The 22357-nt window shown below is 34.3% G+C and overlaps 2 protein-coding genes and 1 long non-coding RNA gene across 6 annotated transcripts in view; 2 read left to right on the top strand and 1 right to left on the bottom strand.

Moving 5' to 3' along the window:
- Positions 1 to 836: 836 nt before the first annotated feature.
- On the top strand, positions 837 to 8492 carry LOC107888449 (ATP-dependent DNA helicase At3g02060, chloroplastic). Of its 3 annotated transcripts, XR_001681370.2 has the most exons (14): positions 837 to 1570; positions 1708 to 1933; positions 2174 to 2419; positions 2752 to 2886; positions 3274 to 3398; positions 4027 to 4166; positions 4606 to 4676; positions 4946 to 5107; positions 5514 to 5600; positions 5693 to 5866; positions 6147 to 6191; positions 6936 to 7292; positions 7580 to 8013; positions 8113 to 8492. XR_001681370.2 is itself a non-coding variant. In XM_016812558.2 (13 exons), the coding sequence occupies exons 1-13, from the start codon at positions 963 to 965 to the stop codon at positions 7679 to 7681; spliced, it is 2478 nt and encodes an 825-aa protein (XP_016668047.1). In that variant the 5' UTR covers positions 837 to 962; the 3' UTR covers positions 7682 to 8492. The 3 variants fall into 3 exon arrangements, 2 of the variants coding, with proteins under 2 accessions (XP_016668047.1, XP_040933496.1); XM_016812558.2 differs by having other exon boundaries at positions 7580 to 8492; XM_041077562.1 differs by having other exon boundaries at positions 1429 to 1570; positions 1664 to 1933; positions 7580 to 8492.
- Positions 8080 to 13266, bottom strand: LOC107888452 (uncharacterized). The gene is made up of 3 exons (XR_005901631.1): positions 13232 to 13266; positions 11376 to 11589; positions 8080 to 11296 (listed from the first exon to the last, which is right to left on the bottom strand). It is a non-coding gene; the product is annotated as an uncharacterized lncRNA (long non-coding RNA).
- A 54-nt stretch (positions 13267 to 13320) lies between these two features.
- The window catches only part of LOC107888451 (tRNA (adenine(58)-N(1))-methyltransferase catalytic subunit TRMT61A-like), a 10409-nt gene continuing 1372 nt past the window's right edge, over positions 13321 to 22357 (top strand). Inside the window, exons 1-12 of one of the 2 annotated variants that reach the window (XM_041077564.1) lie at positions 13321 to 13625; positions 14124 to 14162; positions 14267 to 14393; positions 14557 to 14750; positions 14873 to 15062; positions 15504 to 15672; positions 16110 to 16212; positions 16408 to 16524; positions 16695 to 16834; positions 17177 to 17287; positions 19449 to 19611; positions 20438 to 21478. In XM_041077564.1, the coding sequence (XP_040933498.1) occupies positions 21120 to 21478 (359 nt within the window). In that variant the 5' untranslated portion in view covers positions 13321 to 13625; positions 14124 to 14162; positions 14267 to 14393; ... (7 more) ...; positions 19449 to 19611; positions 20438 to 21119. Of the gene's footprint in view, positions 13626 to 14123; positions 14163 to 14266; positions 14394 to 14556; positions 14751 to 14872; positions 15063 to 15503; positions 16213 to 16407; positions 16525 to 16694; positions 16835 to 17176; positions 17288 to 19448; positions 19612 to 20437; positions 21479 to 22357 lie in introns of both variants that reach the window. The other variant, XM_041077563.1, reaches the window with a different exon arrangement.

The following is a 22357-nucleotide window of genomic DNA, read 5'->3' as shown; positions in this document are numbered from 1 at the left end:
ACTTTTAATTTAATTAGAATTTTATAACCAAAATTAATAATTTTAAGTTACCTACCGTCCACTATGCATACTAGATGGTAAAATTATCATTTAGATCCTTGGTCTGTTTTCAAATTAAGAAAATCTTTAACAATTGAACTTTTATTAATTTTACAATTTGGTCATTGCACTTAAATTAACCACTAAATTGATAAAATTTTTATCCAAAATTTAATTCATTCTTAACCGCAAATATTTAATAAAATATTTATAAGTTCGATTTACGAAAACGAAATTTCAAAACCACATTTTCTGTCACCATTGATTTTTGGATCATTACAAGCTCAACTTTATAAAAATTATTAATTAAAAATTATAATAGATTCACATGACAGATAACAAAATATCTCCAAAATAAGAATATATCTCACTAAATAATAATATTCTCTAACAAGTACTAAATCCATCAACCATTTACTCAAATTCCAAATAAAAAACATTTAGTAACCAAATACTCAAAATCTTATTAAAAACTCAACTTTTTAAAAATTCATAAAAAAAATTGTTAATTAAATATTATAATCAATTCACAATCCATTTATATGATAAAAATAAAATATCTCTAAAATAAAAATATATCTCGTTAAATAACAACATTCTCTAATAACTACTAAAACTTTCAATTATTTGCTCAAATTACTAATGAAAAACACACTTTTGTAACTAAATATAAATAAATAAATTTCTTTTATAAAAGTTGATTGGAAGCAGACCAAAAATTTTCAGGGGAAAATATCTGTGTCCACACATACAAAATGACTTGATAAATATCCCCACTTAGTCCAAAACCTTAAAAACTCTCTTAAACCTCCACTTGTTTATCCCCTGTTCTGTACCTCTTGTTTATTCGTCTTCCCCAGCCCAAAAATGCCCACTTTTTCTTCTTTTCTCTGAACATTCATTTCTCCTCTTCTTCCTCAACAATGGGCTCCCTCCATCCGGTGCCACAAGTCTGGACTCCTCTCCTCCTGAAATTCAGCTCTTCTTCTCCTTCTATCTGGACCCTTTTCACGGTCAACCGCCCTTTCCTCTACAAACAGAGATATCCATTATTAACAACCATGGCTGTCTACACTCAAGGGCGTCTCCCCGTCTCAAGTCCCAACGGCCACAAATTGGCTCCGAAAAGAGAAAAGATGGAGCTTGAGACTGATGCCATCTCCATTCTACACGAAAAGATACGCCGTGACCACGGCAAGAGAGAGGCCACAAGGCCTGCAATGGACTCTCAGGAGGCTGACATGTACATTCAGCTTGTGAAAGAACAGCAGCAGAGGGGATTGCAGAAGCTGAAAGGGGATAGGGAATGTAAGGAAGGAGGTGTCTTTAGCTACAAGGTTGATCCTTACACGCTGCGCTCTGGGGACTATGTTGTTCACAAGAAAGTGGGTGTTGGCAGGTTTGTTGGGATTAAGTTTGATGTTTCTAGGACTTCTACTGAACCCATCGAGTACGTCTTTATCGAGTATGCTGATGGAATGGCTAAGCTCCCTGTTAAGCAGGCTACTCGCATGCTCTATCGATATAATCTGTAGGTTTTTCTTCCTCCTTTTTGCTCTTGTTGGATTAATTTTGCTTTGATATCTGCTCCTGTTAGCATCTTATGGTTGAAATGTGAAAACAGCTTTCAGTTGCGTCTTTTAAGGCATGTTTTGGTCGTATTTTCAGCCCAAATGAAACAAAAAAGCCTAGGACCTTGAGTAAGTTGAGTGACACTAGTGCATGGGAGAGGAGAAAGACCAAAGGAAAGGTTGCAATTCAAAAGATGGTTGTAGATTTAATGGAGCTCTATTTACATAGACTCAAACAAAAAAGACCTCCTTACCCAAGGAGTCCTGCCATGGCTGAATTCGCATCTCAGTTTCCTTATGAACCCACACCAGATCAGAAGCAGGTACCACTTTCAAAACTTTTACCTTTTTCTCTTACTGAGCTATACCTTTCATAGGTTTTATTGCACTTCAAGGACTTGAATAATCATCTCAGTTATTGTTTAGATCCCTTTGGTATATTCCTGAAAGCAGCAATCCTTCATTTCCCACAAACTACTACTTTTTCAGCAGTCACTGAAAGATTCAGAGATTGATGAGTAAGATGTTTTTCTTCTGCTAACATGAGGATTCTCTTGTTACAGGCTTTTATTGATGTAGAGAAAGACTTAACCGACCAAGAAACTCCAATGGATAGATTGATATGCGGAGATGTTGGGTTTGGTAAAACCGAAGTTGCATTACGGGCCATATTTTGTGTGGTGTCAGCAGGGAAGCAAGCTATGGTGTTGGCACCCACAATTGTTCTTGCCAAGCAACATTTTGATGTCATTTCAGATAGGTTTTCCAAGTACCCGAGCATCAAGGTTGGACTTCTTAGTCGGTTTCAGGTACAAGAAGTTCATTCACTGGATTGACCTCATTCTTTGACTAAAGATTGTTATCACAAGCTTTAATAACTTACTTAAGCTTGAGGAGAAGTGCTGGACTGGGGGTGGGAAGAGTTTGGCCGACATACTTTCTAATCAAGATATTAAAAGTTCCATATTGCCCAATAAACAGATAATGGCAACAGAGTTGTGTCATTAAATTTTGTTGATGGGATTTACGGGAAGGTTTAAAGATATTTGCAGTTTCATTCTCACTTAAATATGTATATGCTGGATCAGAATTTTTCATGAAGGCTACTGTTTGAATTGATATGGCCTATTTTAACATGCAGGGTAAAGCAGAGAAAGAGGAGCATTTGAACATGATAAAAAAGGGTGATCTAGACATTATTGTCGGAACTCACTCACTTCTGGGAAACCGCGTTGTGTATAATAATCTAGGCCTGCTTGTAGTTGATGAGGAACAGGTTTGCCTCCAATCCTTGTCACTATCTTCAAGTCCTTGACTGTATAAACAATGATATTATCGAAGGATTTTCAGGTTTTTGGTTTTGTAGCACTTCAATTCTGGTAAGATTTAGCTTTTATTTATGAAATGGATTAGAGTTGATGATTATGATTTAACCTCCTCTACAATCTTTCAGTCAAGGGAAAGTAATGAAAGCTTATAGCCATGCTGGAATTAGCACTATCATCAATTCATGGTTGTAGATATTAAATGGTCTAGGGAACACTGTGTGTTAGAATTTGTACTAACTGAATTCCTTGCAATGATCTCTTGTACTTTTAGCTAATACAAGTAGTGCCCATTTGGCAGAGAGATGCTTGATTTTCTTGTTTGTATGTTTATGCAGAGGTTCGGTGTCAAGCAAAAGGAGAAGATTGCATCTTTTAAGACTTCAGTTGATGTTCTTACTCTCTCTGCAACACCTATACCCAGAACGCTTTATTTAGCTTTGACTGGTTTCCGTGATGCCAGGTAATATTTGTCAAAAAATCTAAATTGAAGCTTCTTTGGTGCTGGACTTAATCCTGGATTTGGATATCCAGTTAAGTTTGGTTATTGTGATGCCTTGGTGGAAAAAGGGTCGAATATCAACCATGTCATTGACGAGTGTAAGCTCTGACAACAAGTTTTATCTGAAAAGTTGTAATACCTTTTACATGCATTGTAGATGCTATGAGTGCCAAGACCTACCTTGCGCATTTTTGTATAAACATGAATCAATGTATATGGAGGAATGCATTAGGAAATGGGAACTTTGTCATTACTGTAGAACACTATAAACTGATAGATTAATTTTCAGTTTGCTTTTTAGGAGTCATATGATCTGTACCATGCTTTTAGATAAGTGATGGCTATTCTTTAAGTAGGTTTCATGAAGCTGCCTCAAGCATTGTAAATATTGACTTGCTTATTAGAATCATATTCCATACTTCAAGAACCTATTCAGAGGCCATTTAGTTTGTATTCATTCCGAGCCTTGAATAAATTACCTGCAAGCAGTGAAAGCATCACTTTAATAGAATAGGCATTTCCTTGAACTTTAATTTCAGATTACTTGTCCTATAAAATCGGTGTGTCTTACTGTCTTTCATCCTTTCAGTTTAATTTCTACACCACCTCCAGAAAGGGTTCCTATCAAAACCCATCTTTCAGCATTTGGTAAAGAAAAGGTCATTGCAGCAATCCGGTATGAGCTGGATCGTGGTGGTCAAGTTTTCTATGTCTTACCTCTAATTAAAGGTAATGCTTTAATCCAAAGTTTCCTACTTGTTGCACTTTTAAATGTTCTTCTTATCATGCCATTATCTATATGGTTTAGTAATATTTTGTGCTAGTTCTTTTCTGAGGCAAGTGTATATTGTAGGCCTGCTGCTCTTTGAAAATGGTAATATTGATAATCTTGTCTATATATGTTTATGTATTTGTGGAAAAATAAGTATCATCTAATGAGTTGAATCACAGAGCTGATAAATTAGATCAATTAAGTTGTCCTTTTTACAGGCGGGAAAAAATGGGGTGGGGGAGGTAAAATGAAAATAAAAGAAAAGTGACCAATGATTAACATTCATATGCCGAGGGTGCGTTGTTTAGATGATTTCCTAGTATATATACATTTGTGTTGTTATTTTATATTTCTCTCATTCAGTTTGTCAGTATTGATTCCGTTCTTATGTGACAGGATTGGAAGAAGTGATGGATTTTCTTAAACAATCATTTCCAGATGTTGATATAGCTATTGCTCATGGGAAGGTATTTCTTGTTTTTAATATTTGAATTGTGTTTAATTTTTAACGAGCTACCGTCCACTAGACAATAATTGAGTTTTGGCTTTTGAGTGTTATCACTTTTTTTTTATTTTTTGAGAACTGAATTGTGTATATGTGACTACATGTTAAATTGTGGATATCATGCTTTCATTTTTAGAATCTTAAAAGTAAACTATTTTACAGAAGTTGAACTTTTCTTTATTTATCAATTGATTTGAAAATTATTTTGGTTCTCATATGCTACACTTACAGCAATATTCCAAGCAACTTGAAGAAACCATGGAGAAATTTGCGCAGGGTGAAATTAAGATTCTTATATGCACAAATATAGTTGAAAGTGGGCTTGACATTCAAAATGCAAACACTATCATAATCCAGGATGTTCAACAATTTGGCCTGGCACAACTGTATCAGGTCCAGCACTTTCATATTCTTCTATCTCACTTGTTCTTATGAATTGTCAAAAGATGCGGTAAATGTTGAAGAGCAGTATCAAATTTTTTATCTGGAAATTAATTTGAGGGGCATATAAACTAATATCTTGGTATACTTTGAGACTTCTCCTTTTCAGTTTTACCTGGAATAATGATGTGTAAATTAAAGGTCTTTTAATGTTGCACATGTGGCTCTGTATGTATGTTCATGTGATCTTTTATCTTCTACCATGGAAAAAGATTCTTGTCCAGAAGGATTTATGCACAACATTTAAAAGGCTACAACGTTGTTCATTCTCATGACAGAGAAAATAGAATACTTTACTGTAGTTTTATATCTCCTGTTTTCTTTGTTAATGTTGTTATAATTCTTTCAATTCCCATAGTTGCGTGGAAGGGTTGGGCGGGCGGATAGAGAAGCTTATGCATACTTATTGTACCCTGATAAGTCCTTACTATCTGATCAAGCATTGGTATGTTTTCTATGTTTGCCTTCACTTTTGTTGTCAAATATGCTGAAATGAAATCGTAGAAGTGACCTGGCATTACCATGGTTGTGCCTCAGGAGAGGCTTGCAGCTCTTGAAGAATGCCGTGAGCTTGGCCAAGGTTTCCAACTCGCAGAGAGAGACATGGGTATTAGAGGCTTTGGTACCATCTTTGGTGAGCAACAGACAGGGGATGTTGGAAATGTTGGCATTGATCTTTTCTTTGAGATGCTTTTTGAGAGTTTGTCCAAGGTATGTTCTGGAGCCTCTTTTGTTGGTTGATTAGTGGAATTAACTATTTGGAAGTCTAGCTGTCTACCTGGATGCTGTGTTTTTCCAGTCCCCTGTCTGCTATATTCGTCCAGTTAAGTTATTAGATTTGATTCAGCTTCACGGCCCTTCTCTATCAATAAACAGGAAATTACCTAGCTGATAGTTGATATCTACTATTTTTGTTAAGCTTCCAGATTTCTACCTGCTGGTATCAGAGTTTTTGCTTGCAATTTCTGACTTTAGCTCACCCCCTTTCCAGGTTGAGGAACACCGTGTGGTATCAGTTCCTTATCAGTCGGTGGAGGTATTTAACTTTGGAATTTGTATCTTCAGAAAATATAATATGATGCTCTTAACATTAATTACAACCTGAAAAGTATATGAGATTATACACTATGGCTTATTAGGTTCTGTTCTTATTGTGATCATACAAAAACTTTGAATGGGGAAGCCTAAAACTTCATTAGGATTTCATCCAAGCATATAAACTGGAAATAATGTTATTTTATGATGTCAAATATTGCAAACCAACATCCTTTATTTTACATTGACAACCATTTCTAAATGACATTTTTCTAACCCATTCACCTGAAATACTGTATTAAGAGAATTAGCACTCAAACCAGCTAAGAGTTCGAATGCTAATTCTCGTAGTTTTCCAAATCAACTATGGCTTAGAACCCTGGGTTTGGTTCTGACTCCTGACTGCCGTTCCTAGACAGGGAAAGTCTATTGGTACATGAAAATCAATCTATTTTGGAAGCATTAGGTAAATAAAGGGGAAACATTCTATTATCTTTTTAAAAAGCGAAAACGTGGGGCTTGGTTTTGTAACTTCAGTCAACTTTTATTGCACCTTATGAAATAATCTCTTGTCTTGATTGCTGGATATTATTCCTCCCTCGTAGTTATTTTCTTGAATAAAAGTTCTCTAAAGTTTAGATTTTAGTTGATGGCAAGTGAATCCAACCTGGATACACTTGAATTGCACCAATTATGACAGTGGTTTATGAATTCTAACATGGCTTTGAGATTTTCTATTTGCTAGATTGATATCAATATAAACCCTCATCTCCCTTCTGAGTACATAAATTATCTGGAGAACCCAATCAAAATCATTAATGATGCTGAGAAAGCAGCTGAGAAAGACATCTGGAGTTTGATGCAGTTTACAGAGAATCTTCGCCGTCAATATGGAAAAGAGCCATATTCCATGGAAATTCTTTTGAAGAAGCTTTATGTAAGGCGAATGGCAGCAGATCTTGGGATCAGCAGAATCTATGCTTCAGGAAAGATGGTTGGCATGGAAACCAGTATGAGTAAGAGGGTTTTCAAGCTGATGACAGATTCCATGATATCTGATGTGCACCGGAATTCTTTGATATTTGACGGAGATCAAATAAGGGTAATTATTTTTTATTTACTATGGTTTTTGTGGCTGTGAATAGCAGCACAAAGGTTGAGTAGTTTCCCTTTCTCATGCATGCTATATTTGTCAAGAGAGTGATAATAGTCAGCATGCTAGCTCATTTAAGTTCATTAAGATGGGAAATAAATTTGTTTGAACCTTAATAGCATCATGGATTACAGACTAGCACGACCATGCTGGAATTTGTATTTGAATTCTTGAATTTAAATATATCATGATACTTCATTTTATTCATTATTAATTTCTTGATGTGTATATTGCAGGCAGAACTACTTCTGGAGCTGCCACGAGAGCAGTTGCTAAATTGGATCTTTCAGTGCTTGGCGGAACTTCATGCTTCGCTTCCTGCTCTCATTAAATATTAGAGCATGGTCTATTTCACTTGCTGCTAGTTGCTTTATGAAAATTTTTTTTGGAAAGGAAGCCCATAATCTCTCGTGCTCCAATGCATTTTGGTCCATTGTATAAATCACATTAGATGACTGGGGAGAAGAAAAGAAAAGAAAAGAAAAGAAAAGAAAAGAATAGAAACCAACAGCCATTTATGAATACGTAGGAATATAGCATGGGAGGTGGTAGGATCTGATTAGGATTGCATTTGTGCGCTATGTTGAGGCAAGAAAAAACAAGTTCTTTACAATTTGTCACGGCAATTATTGTAGCCTTTGATTGGCTCTCCTTATGCAGGTTATATAAGGTTGCAACAGTAAGCAAGCCAACTAATTCTGCTCATGCTTTAGTGCATTAATGGTCGTCTTTCTGATTTGATGTTGCTGCCTGCAATTGAGTTATGCAGGTCTCTTTCCATAAGCTTAGCATCACAAGGATGTATGCTTGCTGAAGGTAGAAAAGAGGATTGGGAGATTCGTCATTCATGCCACTCGTAACAATTACTTTGAAGCTGTAAGTGTTTGATAAGCATTGCCTCATTGGTGGTTTAGGATATGGGAAGTGTCATCGACATTTATGTTTCTTTCTCTCTCTCTCTCTCTCTCTCTATATATATATATATGAATTTTAAAGTAAGAAGCAGAAAGTGTTGAGTCTGTAAATACCTTTGGTGATTGCATTTCGCACCGCATTCTTTTGAAGATAAACATTTACAGATGTAACTTCTCATAAAAAGAAAAACGAGAAAAAATTGGAAATTATGAATGAAACAAAAACGGGTTATTATAGGCGGCAAATGCAAGTTAGATTATTGTTTTGTGCACCTGAGTCACATTTTTTTGTCTAGTTTTCTAATAAATTTTGCAACCATCATTGTAGTATAGTTGTTTTCTGAATATGGTTAATGGTTTTGCATTGTGCAAACAAAAGAACAAAGAATACTAAGATTTGTTTTCACAGCTCAATTTCTTTATGTATGTGGAATTTAGCTCAGTAAGTAATTATACTATTTAATTCAAAGTACAACAAGTGAATCACATTCTATCACTCAAGTATAAAGATTTCACTTTTGTACCTGAAGATGAGAACATTCACTTCCAAATTTTCCTTTTGAGAATTTAGGCAATAAATGCTGAATGTTTACAATTCAGTTTGCACCCTCTAACAAAACAGTTCCTCAATAAACATATTTAAGTGCTCTCAATATGCTCTTATACATAACTTAGACAAGCCTCTTAGCATATCTCAATTTCAACTTGTTAATATAGAATTTAAGTGAATACAAAACTTCTTGGAATTAACCATTACAACATAAACATTCGAAGCACAATGTGTTAAAAGATATGATCTCTGGATATTACTAGTACAATATCGATCAAATCTCCACAAAGGGTTGTATTGATTTATTTGAATCCAATCCAATCTTCAACAAACGTGAATTGTTTTTCATAGATGGGTCATAGTGTCTTCAAAATATCATCATATTCACTAGCCTAAAGATTTTGCTTCATTAAATTACTAAACTCAAATATTGTAAGTAACTTCATCACTTCAGTGGCAGTTTGTATTTGGCACTATTAAATGCCACTCAGCTGATTTAGCATACATTGCCTCAACAATAGCCAAAGTAATAATTAATTAGACATGAAATGTTATATTTGGTGGATCTAATGTTCTAAGTGTAGTATATTTGTTTGAAAACTTGTAATTTTTTTTGAACAATTTGGTTAATAAAACAAATTCATGGATTACATTACTATACTTTGTATAATTGTCTTCATATGATTTTTGCATGCAAAGCAAAATAGAAACAAATATTAGTTCACTGGTTATCTGATGTTTAAACTAATACTAAGCAATATTACGTGGTCGGATCGTAATATGAAATTACAACTTATATTAGTAGACGAACTTAAACGTATCCTTAGTCTAATCGAAAACAAGCAAACCAATTAAAAGACTAATATGCTATCAATCAAGTCCAATTAGGGAGATGCCTAACTAGACTGACAGTGCACCTGACTGGACCAAAAGAGAATGGATCCTGAATCCATTTATAAATTTATTCACTTGTGACATTCATAGTGTGGCATACCTAAATCACTCGGACTATGTATGTGTGACTCGTATACTTTGATGTAAGTAAAAGGCTGAGTTCAAATAGATAAGGAATCGAAAGCTGGTGCGTTGGGTAACTACTTCTATAGTATGTAGGGTCATTCACAATGGTGAAATTCATAGCCTAAGACATGAGTAAATGATATCCTCTTATTGGCATTACATGATTGATGAAAAGTAAACGTGGCCATAGGTCATTCTCCCTATAAATAGATGGCATTGGTAGGCTTCAAATCACATCAACAGAAAGAAAAAAAAACAAGTTTCTTTGGAGTTTTCGATATTGCTATTCTAGCCAATTTCTATTTTAAGAATAAATTTTATTTTTTGAGAATTGTAATTCTACCAATTTCTATTTAAGATAGATTTACTTTCTCTTTGAAAGTAAAGAAAATATTTCAGGTTCTGTATTTGATTCGATTTGTTCGAGCCCATACTTAAAGTAGTTTGTGGTACGAGAATAGTGGAGAAGATCTTTTGGTTAAAAGTCGGAAACTATAAGGATCTGTCTATTTGAAAATACAGGTATGAATTTGGTTTATGGTTTATTGTTATAAATATCTTTTCAAAATTTTTATTTTTCGCTACAGTAGAAAACCATGTTTGAATTAGATTTTTTTCCAACAATTGGCATTAGAGCACTAGATTTGTTAAAGTATGCTTTAAAACAAATCATAAGATTATTGGAATCACATACTCGTTTTACCTTGTTTATTAGAGTTTACTGTTCATGATTTTAGTATTACATATTGTATGGTAAAGTTGTCAATTATTTGTTGGATGATTATGAATTGCACCTGTTCATTCATTGAAGCCTATTATTCTAAACCTTTTTTTTGCGAGTAGTTAGGGACTCGGTGTGGGTGGGTAAGGTTTAGGGTTTACTATTCAAGATCCAAATTTACTATTTATTTATGGTTTAAAGTTTAGTGTTTAGGGTTTAGGATTTAGAGTTTAAGATTTTGAGTTTAAGGTTTAAGACTTAAGGCTTAAAGATTAGGGCTTGGGGCTTAGGGCCTGGGGCTTTGGTTTTAAGTTTTAAGGTTTAGGTTTAGGGTTTAGGTCTAGGGTTTAGATATAAGATTTAAGGGTTATGGTTTAGGGTTTAGAGTTTAGAGTTTAAGGTTTAGGGATTGGCTGGAATAATGTACATTCGATGCCACTAGGACAAAGATTTGCAGCCAGTACAAAGAAGGGGCATCCATCTGCTCCTTCAGTCCTAGATCTTTTAATTGCTGCTGTTTTCTTCCCCAATCCACATCAATTTTTCTTTACGGTATACACTAATTTTTTGAGCAAAGAAAAGATTTCTTGCAGGCAATAGTGTACTATAAGATAAAAAGAATAAGCTGAAAAGGCAGAGAGAGAGAGAGATTAAGCTATGACCTTTGGCACAAGACCCTGATTAATTGCTCCTTCAGATGGCAAAGATGTAAAGATAATGGCTGACTGTCAATGTGAACTTCCTCTGACTACATTTAGGTTTAAAAACTATCGTGTCAGTCTGCTGCTATCTTAACCGGGAGAGAGAGAGAGAGAGAGTTACCATACCGTCCATTTCTCTTCTTAAATCTAACATGAAACTTTCCTTTCTTGGAGTTATGCTTGATCAAAGAGAAATTTTCCAGGTGACCTCTCTGTCCATTTGCAAGTTGATGTGATGGTTCTAAACTTGCCACCATAGATGACAAATATTCCAGAACAGCTGTAACCCTAGCCTCATGAAGGTCTGAATGTAATAACCAAAAGATACGGGAAATCTGATCTGCAAACATCAACAAATACCACTGAGAAAGCACCCAAAAGAACTCATTACAGGTATCACTTATACCACCCATCAATTTCAAAAGTATCTACTAAAAGCCAGGAACATTCCCTTTTAAAATCAAGAAGGAATGTGTTAAAAACATAGAATTTTGCAGACAGAACTGAAACTATTCCAAGAGAACTAAAGACAAACCACGTCTAGGAAAGTTGAGAAATTTCAAACCGAACAATTCCAGGGTGAAGATTGTAGAAGAGAAGTATAAACAAAGCTTTACAAGCGTGCAACTGATGACACAGATGCATGTCTCAACATTTCATCTACCTGCTAGAAATAGAAGAATGCAATACAACCAGAAAAAGAAGAATACCACTTAAGGTAGAAAATTGGAGGCAGAAATTCTAATAGCATGCATTCAGCGAGACGGGACTGAAAACTAATTTCATAATAGTAAGTTTATAAAGTTACAAAAATCTCTTCTATTTAACCCAGTGTAGAGGGGGGTGGTTAATTTCTTAACCTTTTCTAACAAGAATTTCCATATTTAAATTTAAATTTATCATTATTAAAGACTTAAAGTCCCGTAAAGCTAGCAATTGAGCTAAGGGGAATCTTCTCAAGTAGAAAAGCTAATCAATCTTCCTATTAACAACTTTGAAGTCTACTTCAATCCAAATTGCATTCAGTGATTAAACATTTTGTACTATAATAAAAAAACCATGCAAGATCAACTTAATAACAAGCATGCAGAAAAAAATCAACATAGGCTTTACTATTTTTTAAGCTCTGGGCCATACTATCTCCATAAGTGGCAACTCAAAATTCAATACAATTTAGAACATAGTAATGAGCATCAACCAAGACATTGCAACCTTCAATGTCAAGGTGTATGCCTAGCAATTGCACCTTAGCGCCAAATGATAAAAGCACCCTAGAGCCTTTAGGAAAAGTACATACGATCACACATGCACACCTGGTGCATCTAGATACACTTTTCTGTGAGGCAATAGGTGCAAAACAAAAACCCAACTACTTCAAGTTCAATTAGGTTTCTTTTTCCTTTTAATTAATGTGCATAATATTTGAATATCCAACAACAGGCAAGAACGACATGGGATCGTAAGGAAATCATGCAGATTGGTCTATTAATGAAAAAAAAATTGCACGTTTTGTAGATAAGCTGGAGCACAATTTAGAGTTTATTATCATAACTATATATATTAACCTTGGTCTATAAATGGATAGACACATATATCTTATGCCTTACTGCACTTAGGCAAGCTCTTTTTTTAAAGTTTTTGCCCCTCGCACCTCAGGAAAAAAAAGAATTTTAGCACCTAGAATGCGCCTTGTGCCCTTGACCATACAAATTCTACCTATCAGTCATAATATTTTCTGGTACTTTGTTGTTATTAAAAGAAACTTCCTTGCACCTTCTTAAGAAATAAGAAGACATGTTTAACAAAAGTTCTAGACAAAATTTCGTGTTCTTGCAGATATTAGAATAGCATATTAAACAAAATCATATTAAGCTCCAAACTTCTTGATTGTACTCCATTCCAAGCTAGAGACAACTCCCAGCTAGATATCCAACAAAAATATTTTGAAAGAAATACTAATCATGCAACGCCAGTATGCTTACTTGGATTTTGTCTATACTTCACCTCTTTTTTTTTTTTTCTGTACATTGAAATTTTACTAGTAAAAAAAAGTCCAAGTTTCATTCAATCAAACATTAGCAAACAGGATAGAGAGGTTGAGTCTGTGGCAATAGAAAACCGGATATTTCCACCTCCTACCTGTCCTACAAACAATTAAAAGAAACAATAAAAAAATACCCAACAAAAACCATAAATGAATTTACTCAACAAACAATCAAAAGCTTATGTTGATCTTTCAAACTTGAAAAGGATTTGCAAAAGATTTACCTTTGCCAAGTTCAATAATTGAATTGTACAACTTATCCATATGTTTAACTTCTCTAAAAACATTAGCTGCTTTTTGAAATTCGCTGCTTCAACGGAGACTCATTTCAGGTATCAATCTCTTTTTTAGTTTCAGCTCCATGCTTTTGTACTTGTATTTCAGTGGGTTTTTCTTAGGGTTTGTGATTTTCAGCTTTAGAAATCACTGTCTCGTTCCGTCTTTTAGATCTATAGATGTCGGTCTTGTTCTTCATTTTTGTTTGTTTATCGTCTACTATATGTTCTTTATTTTTGGATTGTTTGTTTCCCTCTGGTTAATATTATAGCTTTTGTGTTATTTTCTATTTCTTTTAAATCTTTGCTTAAACACTAATTAAAACATACGGAGTTTTTAAATATTTTCAGAACAACGTTTTAGTAAGTACTGTGTTGTTGGGCTTAGCTTTGCATCGTAACAGATTTTTCTAGTGTCTTGTTCTAGTTAATTCTCATTCTTATTCTGCCTCAGATATCCCCATCATATCCGGTTTCGGAATAAGCTATTCCTAGAATATTCCCATCATTTCCTGTCCCGGTTCAGTATTTTTAGTGTCATTATCTGTTTTGCAGGTGCAAAAATCATGAAGCTTCCAATTATTTATGGGAATTGTAAGTCACCCCCTTTTCTTCATATGTTCTAGCTTGGGGATTTTGATTCTTTCATGAAAAGGCCTTGAATTTTACCTTCTGCGACTGAAATGTGTGAACTTTAGGTATTATGGGGGATGGGCAGCACCTAATATATACTTCTTGGGGTATGCTGTGGTTGTGAAGTTTGCCAATATCTGTATCGGTGGACTTTCCGGAATTTACAATGCGCGTAATTATTGTTTAGGTTGGGTATGAAGTTCTTTTACTTGTCTATTCTATGTTTATTCTGGAGTTCTTTTAATGGTGATTGTTAATTTACTGCAAGCGAGTGTCAGATATGTTATATTGATTCATATTTAGGGTGGAGAGTCGAAGCTTTGAAACTGAAATGAATTAGCGTTTCCTTGAGCAGGACACCATGAAAGGCCACCTTATAATGACAATACTATCAGGTCTGTGTATCATGTCCGGGAATACGATGTTCACTAGCTTATGCACCTAGAGGAACTGATGGATATTTTCCTTTCACATGATTGGCTGCTCAGCATCACTGATTATGGGAACTGGCAACAACTTGTTCGCTAGAAATAACATTTCAAAGATGAGGTAATTATATTCAATTGGTGGAAATGCATATATGTGACAGAATTAAAATCTTCATATCAAGCGTATTCAGTTTTCTTGTTGACCATTCCTGGTTGCTTGTTGGTTGAAACATATTTTCCTAGATCCAGCTAGGAACTCTTGGAAGCAAACCTGCTGCTCAGCTGCTCTAAAAACTCAAACCATCGTATTGGTTTTCAGCTCACTTGCACTAAATCTAGCCTCCAGCTAGTTTTCATGAGAGGGAGGAACTCTCTGCCTTTTCTGGTTTTCTGTGATATTGAAATCTCCTTCTACATCGGATAGTGATTTCAGGTATGATTTTCACTTCAACTACCTTTTCTTTTTCACATATTTTTTAGTGTCAGATAAGCTTATTTTCTTTTATTTCTGTGGGTATTGTGGTTTTCATCTTTAGAAGGTGTTGTATTTGGCCCATTCACTTTTCTGGAAATGGTTTTTTTTTTGTGATCATTCTTTGCTCGTTTCTTGCTTATGATCTCACCTTGGAGCCTTAACATCCATTGATCTTGCAAATATCAACTTAAACAAGATTCATATGCTAATGAATTATGGGAATTCATCATCCCGAGTAGGTTTTTATAAATATTGTTAAGAGGAATCTCAACGTAAAATTAATCTAGAAATTTGGTTCTCATTTACAATTAATGGGGCTATAATGTCTAGCAGCTGGCGACATGTAAATTATAAACATGAAGAATTCCTCCTCCTGAGATGTTTTTATGTGTATTGCAGGTACATTTTTTACCTTATGTTGTCTCAAAAGGTTCTGGGAGACATTCTAAGAGGAGAAAACACTGGCCTGAACAAGCTTTCATGATGACATTCAATCATTCCGGCCATCCCTGTTTTCTGATCCAAGTCATTCCACAAGTTCACAATGTTCCATGGCAAAGTAAATGTGGTACAAGTACATTAATTTCTAGTTGACATTTTAAATAAATTCTAAAGCTCTTATAATACTAAATTTTTAACAAATTAGCTTTATCATAGCTCGTATTCTCAAAACCAAATGCATTGATCATGTCATCATCTCCAAGACTCCACAATTTTAGTCGAAAAGTTAAATGTGTAGTTATATATAGTACAGATTTGATAATATAGTATATAAATACACATTTAAGTAATAATTAAAAATATTTTCTTTTACAAAGTAAATTATTTTATTATGATGATATTTTTATATATAAAATCAATAAAAAAACAGATAATAATATTTTTAAAAGAATGACAAATCTCAAGACTTTCTGTTTCCTTCCTTATTAATCCTTTTGCCTTTGCCTTCGCCTTTGCCTTTGACTTTGCCTTTTACCTTCTGCAATTGAAATGTTTGAACTTTAGGTATTATGGGGGATGGGCAACACCTAGTATATACTTCTTGGAGTTTGCTGGGGTTGTGAAGTTTGGCAATATCGGTATCGTTGGACTTTCCGGAATTTACAATGTGCGTAATTATTGTTTAGGTTGGGTTTGAAGTTCTTTTACTTGTCTATTTCCTAGATCCCACAAGGGACTCTTGGAAGCAAGCCTGCTGCTAGAAAAACTAAAACCATCCTACTCAAACCATTTCATTTAGGTTCTTTCTTTTGGTCTTTGCTGGAAGCTTATTAATGAATTCTGGCTTTATCTGGTCTTTTAGATTGTTGATATTTAATCTGATCCGGGACCTTATGAGGTTCAATACTATGAAGATTGGCTGGCAATAACACGGAAATTGAACTGTCTTTCCTTTGACCTTCCGACGTGGAAACTTTGGGTGTGTATATATGACATTTTTGTTTTGACCAAGCCACTCATCTCGCTCTCTCTCTCTCTCTTGGGTGGGGCGGGCTAATGTTTTATTTGAAAATGTGCAATTTTCTATTTTTGCAAGTTCTATTACTCTACAAGAACTAGTGAGCCGACAACTGCTGTTCTAATATGTAGGAGAACATAGCTTGACATGCAAGGTTGTCGTCAGTGGGTTAAGAACAGGATGGAAGACAGAGGAGCCAAACCTTGTGAATTTTTTCAAACAGCTCCACCTCACAAACCCTCTGATTCAGTTTCAAACGCTACTTTTTCTGGTAAATAATATGGTGATATTTTGATGCTTTTCCTTCTTTGAGGTGCTAAAAGTATCTCCATTAATGGTTCTATCTTTTGGATTTAAGGAACTCACCATATATGTTTGCATATTTATGCATCTTATCATTATCATGATTAGGCATCTCGATATTACTGTCACAGTCGTTACAAAATGCTATCCTTCATTTTTTATCTTCTTTTAGCTCAATTAATTGTTGATTAGCGAATGCATTCTTTTTTATTTAGTTTTGCTACTAGAATAATCATGACTTTTGCAACTTGCTTTTGCTTGATTTCCTTTTTAATTATTAAAATTATTAAAATTTTCTCACCTTGTGTAGGTTCTCTCCGTAATCCTCAGACTCTATCTTTCTTGAAATTGCTAGATCTTCCTTATGTTCTTGATAATGCATCGGACTCCAGGGATACTCCTGCTTCATTGCCTCAGAAGGGTAAAGAGTTTTCTATTTACCTTGTCCCACTCAGTTTTGATGATGTTACAGCGTTCGGCTTGTGATAGGCCAGTTTAGGATTATTCTAGTTCAGGAAAAGACCTCTTCAGGAGTTTTGGAGAAATCATGTCGAATAACCAAGTTTTGAAGCTTTCAATTAATAATCTGTTAAACTAATGAATTGTTTTGGGTTTACCTATTTATTTTAAATATATAATATATCATAAAGCTGATTTTGTCTTTGCCTTTCTACATTTATTTTCAGCGAGTTTTTGTCAGCTCTATCTTTTTATTTCTTGCTCAGCAGAATATTATTGGGGCTGGGGGTTAATGGGCTTAGCTTGAATTCGGTATAGATTTTTTTTAATCGTCCTGTTGTATTTGATTTTTCTTCTTATTCCAACCATGAATATCCCTGTCATGTCCCGGCTTGGTATAAGCTATTCTGGGGATATCCCGTTCATATTTCGTCCCGGTTCAGAGTTTTCACTGCTCGGATCAGTTGTTTTGTTGTCCTGTTTAGATTTTTTATGCTTCTGGATCGGACTACCTGTCACTTTTATTCCAGGCAGGGATATCCCATTTCAGAGATATCCTGGTTTGGGGATATTTCAGCTGGCTATATCCCATTTGAAGGATATCCCTGTGTTGGTTTAGGGTTTTTTTTGAAGAAAAATATTGGGTTATTATTAAAATGCAAAAACACAAAACTATCAAGACTTAAGCAAAACAAAAGTTTGGAAAAATAGGCCTAATTTTATCTGGGTCTAAGCACATCATGATAGTAATATTTAAGGAAAGATTGTATCTTCAATCTATAAAAATTGAATATAACTTTTCTAAAGGTCAAATCTTGTTATGCTCTTTTCAAGATATATATTCTCTTTATAGTTCAAAATTTTAGGTTATATTCTCCTTTATATTTTTAGATATATATTTTATAAAATTTTCTAACAATAAAATTATTTATGAATTGCTAGAAAAGGTTAAAGTATTTACATTAAAAATATATGGGTAAAATAAAATTGACATTTCTTAGTTTGAAATGCCCAAGAACCATCTCACATTTTAGGCTTCTCTATGTTAGTCACCACATTTAACATCACTGATCTACTAGATTTTAACTATCTTTTTTAACTCTATATATTTGATATGGTAAATAGTATTATTTTAAAAATAAATATATTTAGGCATTGAGAATATTAAATTGTATTAAATGAAAATTTGGAAGGTAAACAACTCAATTATCACTTTATTAAATGAGTGTATTAAATAGCAATAGTTACCGTTGGCAGGAGAAGATCCCCTCTGCCCGTTTTCATCAGTTCTTTCAAATTCCCTTCCTTCCCATTTCTTCACCATCTCTTTCTCTTCAAATTTTCCTCTCTCATCCGTTTTCATCTCTTCCTTCTCAATTGTTTCTGTTATTTTATTTTATTTTATTATTGTGATATTGAAATCACTTGCTTCATCTATAGATTTTCTGGGTTTTAATGATGAATGCTGTTAGATTCTGGATTCCCCCCTTAATATAATTGTATTTTTTTATGGTTTATGTGATGGGGAAGCTATATTAGTATTGGATTGTAGTTTAGATATTACTGCCAGTTTAAATAGCATGGCTCTTTCATTTCTCCATCATAGTAAAATAGTGAGCTTGGTTTGTAAATTAGCCTCTTCCTTTTTTTTTTTTTTTTTTGGAGTCGCTGCTATTGCTGTAAGCAAAACATTTTAGAATTCTGAAGCCTATTTTTGGAAGAAAAAAAATGCATGGTTTTTTGCTTTAAATCAAGAACATATGTTTGGAAGTACTTTACGTTTGAACTGTTAGCAATTTCTACTCAAATATGATTATTTTGCCACTTCCTTTTTATAATATATATTTTTTTTGCTTTTGTTCCATATAACAAATTTTAAAGAAGCATAATGGAAATTTGAAATTTCACAGATGCTAGCTGGTGATCAGGGTGGAAATTAGATCATTGGGATATCGAAATGATCAAATGACTTTTATATACTGTTCTGCTTACTTGATGGTTAACTTAACCACTTGAATGTCAAATAATGCTCAAGAACCTATTATTTGCCTATGCATTAGGGAATAAGAGGCATTTATTTATTTTTAGTATATATGTAGTAAAATCCTATCATCTTTCTTTAGGTCTTGAAGGAGGCCTCTAGGCTTTATGCTGCAAGTTGGGTAAGGGATATTGGTCCTGATCTTAGACCAAACGATTATAAGAAGGATGATGGGACTGAAGGTAAATCCAATGGAGATAAGAGTAAGAGTACAGAGACAGAACCTTAGACCTTGGAGGATATTGGTGAGGAACTTTACTTTGTGGTTTCTTATCTTGAAATGTTCCTGTAAGTTGTTTGTAATGAATCAAGAAGTATATAGCATGACTTGAAAAATATGCGGCATATTATATGTGCAATAAACCATTAGATTCATGCTTGAGACATCTTACGGAGGTGAAGGAACAAAGTCCCGTACTGCTTGAGTTCAGTTAGGTTTTCATTTCAATTTCCTTTTTCAGTAGAACTTGTCCAGAGGTTGCATGGAATTTATTCTTTTATTTCTTTTTCCCCTTGCTGCTCAGAGTCATCCTTGATTGCATTTTGTTTTATTATGTTGTTGGCACCTGTGTTCAAGTCTTATATTTTACGCTTCCATTGGCATATTTTTGGTGAATCCCTTCTTCACCAGGCCAAGGTTCAGTTGTTAAGGAAGTTATAAAATTACTGTTTATCTCCTAGCAGTCTTAGTCATCTGGGTTTCATTGTCTATAGCCATTACAGTGACAATCATATCGTTATCTTATGCTACCTAGGTACTTTTTTTTCTTCTTTTTGGCATCAGTCTGAAGAATGATAGCATGATGTGCCATCTGCCAACATTCTACTTTCTGAACATCGTAATATATATTTCTTTAATTGATTTTAGAATGAAAATTTTTAACTCATGATAATTTTCTACTTATTCTGTCATCGTTTACCTTGTTGGTACAGCTTCTTTTTTTCAACTAAAATTTTTTAGGCCAAATTTCTCTCCTCTCACCCTTTCTTCTCTCTTATTTTCCTCGCATTATAGTTTATCTTGTTGAATTTTATATTGTTTTGATGTTGTCTATGGAAATGATTTAATAGCGATTGCTGCAAGAGGAGGGATGGAGACTTTGGGGCCTGCTTTAGAGAGGTTATACATGACAAGGGCTTCTGCATATAGAGATGCTCTTAAGAGTTTCATAGAAGGATATGAAGAAGGCATCCAGCAGGTCATGGAGAAAAAGGAAGATTCTTCTATAGCACAGCAAGAAGGCAATACTGATAAAAATTCAACTTGATGGCTGATAAGTGCATACTCGGAGATGCATGTGAGTACTTCTCCAGGATACCTATTGTAGATACAAGTTTAGAGATTTGGTGGAGCTGGGTTGGCATGAAATCACAAGAATGATACATGTCCTGAGAATTTTCCCGTATCAAGAAATTGACCTTTAGAAACTACAAATATAATGGGTATCTCCATTGACAATGGTGATGCTCTTTTCCTATTTATATACATATATATATTAATGAATTTGGGTCTTCCTGGCATTATAGGTGATAGTTTATTCTTAATGGAACTTTGGATATGTGGTAAATATTTTCGTTTTGGGGAGTAAATTTTGGTACAGAAATTGCATATTAGTCCAACATCATCGGTGTATTCAATTGGATGTGTTTTCCGTATTTTAAGGATATTGCTTATTGATTCCTCGATGAAGATATCTTTCAATCTCTGCATTAGAGATGGAATTTGATTATTGTATATGAGAGTCATGATACTATGAAAGCTGTTAAAGAGTGTGAGAATTCGGTTCTTCAAAATCGTTTCGGTGTATTTAAAAATTCAGATTGGATCGGGAAGCCATTTGGTTCCATAATTTTCAGCAACAGAGGTGGATTCCTTTACCTATTGGCTTCGACACCGGAGTTATGGACTTTGGTTCTAAGTCATAGGACTCAGATTCTTTATATTGCGGATATTAGCTTTTTGATTATGTACTTGGAAGTAGTTCCGGGTTGTTTAGTTCTTGAATTCGGGACCGGTAGTGGCTCATTAACAACATTGTTTGCAAGCGCTGTGGTGCCTACGGGATATGTGTATACCTTTGATTTCCATGAACAGAGGCCTGCCTCAGCTAGGTAAGCCTAAATGTTTATTGTTTGCAAAAGTGCATTGTGATGAAATATGATATAGTAATTGCGTAGGTTAAACTTGAATACTGGGTTATCTTGAGTTGATGTCTTCATAGATCTACATTTTGTTGCCGTGATACTTCATTGTCTCTAATTGTCTCGGTTTACAGATCTTTATTAGTTTCATTAGTGTTATGAAATTTTGGTTTCAAGGATTGTTATGAAATATGTGTATACCTTTGATTTCCATGAACAGAGGCCTGCCTCAGCTAGGTAAGCCTAAATGTTTATTGTTTGCAAAAGTGCATTGTGATGAAATATGATATAGTAATTGCGTAGGTTAAACTTGAATACTGGGTTATCTTGAGTTGATGTCTTCATAGATCTACATTTTGTTGCCGTGATACTTCATTGTCTCTAATTGTCTCGGTTTACAGATCTTTATTAGTTTCATTAGTGTTATGAAATTTTGGTTTCAAGGATTGGTATGAAATATGTGTATACCTTTGATTTCCATGAACAGAGGCCTGCCTCAGCTAGGTAAGCCTAAATGTTTATTGTTTGCAAAAGTGCATTGTGATGAAATATGATATAGTAATTGCGTAGGTTAAACTTGAATACTGGGTTATCTTGAGTTGATGTCTTCATAGATCTACATTTTGTTGCCGTGATACTTCATTGTCTCTAATTGTCTCGGTTTACAGATCTTTATTAGTTTCATTAGTGTTATGAAATTTTGGTTTCAAGGATTGGTATGAAATATGTGTATACCTTTGATTTCCATGAACAGAGGCCTGCCTCAGCTAGGTAAGCCTAAATGTTTATTGTTTGCAAAAGTGCATTGTGATGAAATATGATATAGTAATTGCGTAGGTTAAACTTGAA

This window comes from Gossypium hirsutum, chromosome A09 (genome assembly GCF_007990345.1).
Source record: "Gossypium hirsutum isolate 1008001.06 chromosome A09, Gossypium_hirsutum_v2.1, whole genome shotgun sequence".
Classification (NCBI taxonomy): domain Eukaryota; kingdom Viridiplantae; phylum Streptophyta; class Magnoliopsida; order Malvales; family Malvaceae; genus Gossypium; species Gossypium hirsutum.
Note: the sequence above shows the minus strand (reverse complement) of the source record. Positions and strands in the feature narration are given on the sequence as shown.